The sequence below is a fragment of the Corticium candelabrum genome, chromosome 7 (genome assembly GCF_963422355.1).
Source record: "Corticium candelabrum chromosome 7, ooCorCand1.1, whole genome shotgun sequence".
In the NCBI taxonomy this organism is placed as follows: Eukaryota; Metazoa; Porifera; class Homoscleromorpha; order Homosclerophorida; family Plakinidae; genus Corticium; species Corticium candelabrum.
In genome coordinates, this window is record NC_085091.1 from 1,665,164 (window position 1) to 1,671,163 (window position 6,000).

The window sequence follows — 6,000 nt, forward strand, 5'->3', positions numbered from 1 at the left end:
AGACAAACAAACATTTATGAAAAATATATGTATTGACAGGACAGACAGACAGACAGACAGACAGACAGACAGACAGACGACAGGCAAACAAACACCTCTGAAAACATTACAACTTTGCTCTCCTGTGCTACATGGATTGTACAGAAATATCCCACATATGCTTGTACCTTAACAATCCCTATGTTTATCAAACTATGTTACTTACAATGCCATGATTATATGCAGCAAGTGGAAAAAACTAATACAAAAAGTTAGTCATGAAAAACTCAATATCGAAAACCTTTATACCAAACATAACAGAAAGTAGCTCATTCAAGTAAAATGGACTTAACAATATTGTGATCAATGGAGTATATTGATATCAAACAGCTCCATAGCTCTAACTTGCGATTTGTCTCACCTTTAACCAAACATCAATTTGAATTGTTTTCATGCCTTCCACGAGAGCTTCATAGACATCAGGCCAGTGACCGTACTCAAAACACAACGTAAGTAGACGAAGAGTATCTTGTAACGAGTTTCCTTTTGCCAGAGAAATTGAGCGAAAGAAACACTGAACGGCCGGCTTTGTGTACAAGTGAATATTAGCAGTTGACTAAACAAAAAATATTAATATCAATGACTTTGTATGTAATTCTTTCTTACTGGTTGAGGTTTCTGTGGCGGTGATGCTGATTCTTCGTTGGTTGACTTTTCTGTTGGAGTCGCTTGATGTTTGTAGTACAGAACAGCTTCAAAATTCATCATAGCCAAAGAGTGCCAAGCCTAACGTAAAATTGTAACACTGTAACACACACACACACACACACACACACACACACACACACACACACACACACACACACACACACACACACACACATGTTGTATTGAGATTGGATACCTACCTATAGTAACAAACTTTGACATTTTAGGTTAATGGCATACCTTGTACCAGTTCTTGTCATGCTCCGTAGCAGCTGTATAGAAATCGAGGACATCCGGTATAGTTGCATCACTCAACTTATTGATCGCCAGGTGCCACTCTCCAAGCTTCAAATAGCACCTTGAAGCAAACAAACACACAACTTATTGCATGCGAACCATATGAGTTCATAACTATAACAACAAATGTAAGCTACAGCACCAATGTGATGACACATTAGCTATTGAAATCATCAGCTCTCAAACACGACAAGCTACAAAGTTTGTGATGTCACATCTGATTTAATCTTTCCATCTCACCTCTCTGCCTGTTTCTAGAGTCAACTAAAATATTTCAACGCGGTCAGCCAACTTGCAGACCTGACGAGCTACTACTAACTAGTAGTTAGACATTCAGTGTAATCCGCTATAGATGATCCATCATCGCAAGCAACAAGGAAACCAGTCAAGTTATCAGGGTTGTCTCCAGCATACAAAAGGCACGACGCTGTGCCATGCTTTGGCTACCGCTTGGTGCAGGCCACTGAGTAGGTACTGGCAGTGATTAGTTACAAAGGCAATGGACTTTGTATTTTGAAAAATCGAAAAGTTGTTTGAGGCAAACAAGTTAGTTCTTTGAATATAGCGCCTGCTATGCTTGGTTTGAAGATAAGACCAACAGGGCAAAGACTGCCATATGGCATGAACTTAATCGTAATACAAGCACAGTACACAAAGAGCAACAGTAGTTGCCATCGACCAATATTGGCGTCAGTATAGCTATCATGTGGTCAAGCACAGTGAATTAACATCAGTGAGAGAAACTTTCCTTAGGGTTACACAACAAGAAACCACTTTGTTCTTGTTAAGCCTGAGTATTCAGTGACAACTGTTTGTGAAGCAAAGCATGTCAGTAAGCAGACCAGCATCACGCTTTTGTGTGTGAGCGTGCACATAAAATTAGGGTGGGGCGTGGTCATAAGAATTTCCGATGGGCCTTACAAAAATCCTGAGGACAACCCCGAGTTATAATCTGTATTATTTTGTTTTGAAGCCACCTTATTGTTTATTGTTGTTTGTTGCATGTTGTTTCTTATTATTGTTCATTGTTGTTTACTATTGTTTATTGTTGCTTATTATTGTTTGCTGTTTATTGCTGTTTTGTGGTATGTTGTTTGTTATTATTGTTCATTGTTGTTTATTATTGTTTATTATTGTTTACTATTGTTTATTATTGTTTATTATTGTTGACTATTGTTTATTATTGTTTATTGCTGTTTACTACTGTTTATTGTTGTTTAATATTGTTTATTATTATTATTTATTATTGTTTATTATTGTCGTTTATTATTTATTGCATTCAGTTGTAAATATGTTGCATACTAAATGAACACACCTTGCTAGTAGGTTCTGAAATTCGTATTTTTGATAGCTGTTATCGAGTTGTGCAGTTTGTATGGCCTGCGGGTGTAACGAGTGCTGAACAAAATGCCGTAGTTGTCCCAGTGCTTGCTCCTGCCACAGAAAAAAACTGACAACAACTCAATATCTTAAGGTAATCTGTCCACATTTCTCTTTGTCTGTGTGTCCAGTCTGTCTGTCTGTCTGTCTGTCTGTGTCTGTCTGTGTGGTCTATGTGTCTGTCTGTCTGCCTGTCTGTCCTGTCTGCCTGTCCTGTCTGTCTGTCTGTCTGTTTATGTGTCTGCTGTCCATCCTGTCTATTTGTCTGTCTGTGTGTCTGTCTTTCTGTCAGGTTGTCTGTCTCTGTCTGTCATACAGAGATGCAATGCCAGAGTAATCAGTAGAAAAGTGTCTAAGTTGACTTATGAACAGTGTAGAGTAGACAACTTCTTATATGACAAAGACATTCAGCATTATGTTAATTAATTTTAGAAATTCTTGAATGTTACCATCTTGCAACTAGATCAGGTATTATAGTGTTTCTCAAAGAATAAAATAATCTGTCTGTCTGTCCATCTGTTCGTCCGTCTGTCTGTCTGTCTTTGTCTACAGCCACATCAAATAAATCGTCACCAACAAATGTCATCATCATCATCTGCATGTCTACGTTCACATCGTACCTGCTGGTTGTTGTACCACATGTGCTTAATATACGAAAACGTCACTCGAGGATACGTCGTTGGAATGGGTTGATCAGGGTGCCGAGTCGGATCAGTACCTAGCAGCATCACCAATGTGTTGTGCGACAGATTCTACAAAACGGCAATCAACATCACAACGTATTACAATTAGACAACCATGTTGATATCAACAGGTCTCATAGCAGCACATATGATATACGTGTATGTGTGTGTGTGTGTGTGTGTGTGTGTGTGTGTGTGTGTGTGTGTGTGTGTGTGTGTGTACGTACGTACGTACGTAAATACACAACCCACCAGTCGTCCGCTCCTTCTGCATAAGCTTGCATACTTGATCCACGTGCGCATGGCCTCATGTGGAGTCACAACAAGCGACCGCACTTTGAGTATTCGTTGCCAGTCTTCAACGTTCGCTTGACATCCCTACAAACAATCAAACAAACCGATTATTCAATCAAAAGGCAGCAATCTTGGACACAATTCATATTAATTGTGATGTCGTTGAAAGTATGACAGATGCTCACCTGCAGCCGTTCCCACCAAGCTTGTCGAATTCCCTCTCGTCGTTCGAGATTCCATTTATACTCAATAATCTCCTCCATTTCAGACACCATCTGGACTGAGACCATGGCCTGCAATGACACAACGACAGTCAGTATGAAACTTCCGTAACTATTTCGACTCCAACGATTGTGATAGAGAAGGCCAAGCTACTACCATAAATGCTTATACTGATATCACACTGCAGTGTCCAATTACAGAATAAATTTCATGCCCCTGACTACATGCATTGAGTCTACAATGTGAAGATTGCATGTCTCTCACACACACATGCACACACACATGCACGCACGCACACACACACACACACACACACACACACACACACACACACACACACACACACACATGGACAGATAGGCAGACAGACAGATAACTTATTCTCATACAGATTCTATTTGTATATATGCTAGGATTTTTAAATACAAATCAGTCCTTGTGAACAACAAAGTCATTAACTAATGGACTTGACTTTGAATGTCAAAATCAAATAATCTATCTAAATCACCATGATTAGGTGACAGTTTTGAAACAACAGACAGACACACAGACACACAGACATACACACACACACACACACACACACACACACACACACACACACACACACGGTGACACACAGACAAACAGACAACAGACAGACAGACAGACAGACAGACAAACACACACGGTAACACACACAGTGATAGAGACACACAGAAACACACAGACACACACACACACGCACAGACACACAAGCACACACACACACAAGCACACACACACACACACACACACACACACACACGCACAGACACACAAGCACACACACACAACTCATTATTTTTTCCAAAGAGTCATGACACACACTTTGTACTCTAAACATATTTGCTATCAACACTGACTCCATATGCTCTGTTGTAGCTCTCTCCTGTCATTGCTGTGAGTTCAGTGTCCAAGATATCTCGAGCCGTGTCGATGCACTAAACAGTGACATAAACATACTACTCCAACAAACAAACCATGAGACATGCTGACTTTCTGTGCCAGGGTAAAGTGCTCTTGATGAACAGCCATTACCGCTCTGTAGAACGCACCATCTAGAGTGTCGCGAGGAATAAGGCAGACGTACTCGTCCATATCTTCCCACTGACCTGCAGATCAACAGATATGTATAGTCAAGCATCACAAACATTAAAGAGACAAACAAACAGACAAACAAACATAACAAAAGCATGAAAACTGGTAGCCAACAAACAACAATAAAGAAAGAACTAAAGCAATCAATGATGAGATTGCATAACCCATGTAGAAATGGAACATGTAAAAATGTAAAAAAATTAATCTCAGAGTTTGTTTGACCCCAAGTGCCCAGTTTTGAACTCGTCTGAGATGTGGCAAGATCTTCATATTCTGAAAATTTCATATTGATATGCTAAGCCTTTCAAGAGATATCATAATTACAGACAGACAGACAGACAGACAGATAGACAGACAGACACATAGACAGACAGACAGACAGACAGACAGACAGACAGACAAACAGGCACACAGACAGACAGTCATAAACATTTAGAGACCGGGACCATAGGTCCCTTTCGTCTAATCATAATGTGTATGTGTATTTAATGTGTACATATAGTGTGCATTGTAGTTTCGACCAGTTCTCATGTATGTATTAGATGTAATGGACACGTAGATTAGCTATTGCTTTGCTGCTATACTTCATTTATGAAAAAATATATGTATTGACAAACAGAGACAGACAGACAGACAGACAGCCAGACATGCAGACAGACAGACAGACAAACAGACAAACAGACAAATGCACAAACAGACAGACAGACAGACAAATACACAGACAGACAGACAGACAGACAGACAGACAGACAGATAGACAAATGCACAAACAGACAAACAGACAGACAAATACACAGACAGACAGACAGACAGACAGACAAACAGACAGACAGACACATAGACAGACAGACACATAGACAGACAGACATATATGTATTTGACAGACAGACACATATGAACTTGACAGACAGACAGACACATATGAACTTGACAGACAGACAGACAGACAGACAGATAGTCAATAACATTACACTGTTGCAATAGTAGTGTTTTAGCTAAAAAGATTGACAGAATAGTTTGTAGTAATGACTCTGTAGATGATAGCTACAAAAATCAGATGGCTGTTTGTTAGAGTTTTTCTTCTATGACCACTATAGTCGTTTATCTTGAACTCTTTTTTTAGTGTTATATGTAGCCTTTTCTGTATTAGCGTTGATGTTTTCAATAAATGTTCTTTGACAGACAGACAGACAGACAGACAGACAGACAGACAGACAGACAGACAGACAGACAGACAGACAGACAGGCAGGCAGACACATAGACACACACAAATGAAAGCATAACAGCTTTAGTCTGCTGTGCTATGCAAGTTGTAAA

The 6,000-nt window shown here is 39.6% G+C and overlaps 1 protein-coding gene across 1 annotated transcript in view; it reads right to left on the bottom strand.

The window, feature by feature from the left end:
• Positions 1 to 6,000, bottom strand: part of LOC134182088 (serine/threonine-protein kinase mTOR-like) — a 32,340-nt gene that overhangs the window by 6,791 nt on the left and 19,549 nt on the right. The window contains 9 exon segments of the mRNA XM_062649420.1: positions 401 to 595; positions 646 to 765; positions 928 to 1,045; positions 2,300 to 2,418; positions 2,985 to 3,116; positions 3,300 to 3,425; positions 3,527 to 3,634; positions 4,448 to 4,525; positions 4,581 to 4,696. Of these exon segments, the coding sequence (XP_062505404.1) occupies positions 401 to 595; positions 646 to 765; positions 928 to 1,045; positions 2,300 to 2,418; positions 2,985 to 3,116; positions 3,300 to 3,425; positions 3,527 to 3,634; positions 4,448 to 4,525; positions 4,581 to 4,696 (1,112 nt within the window).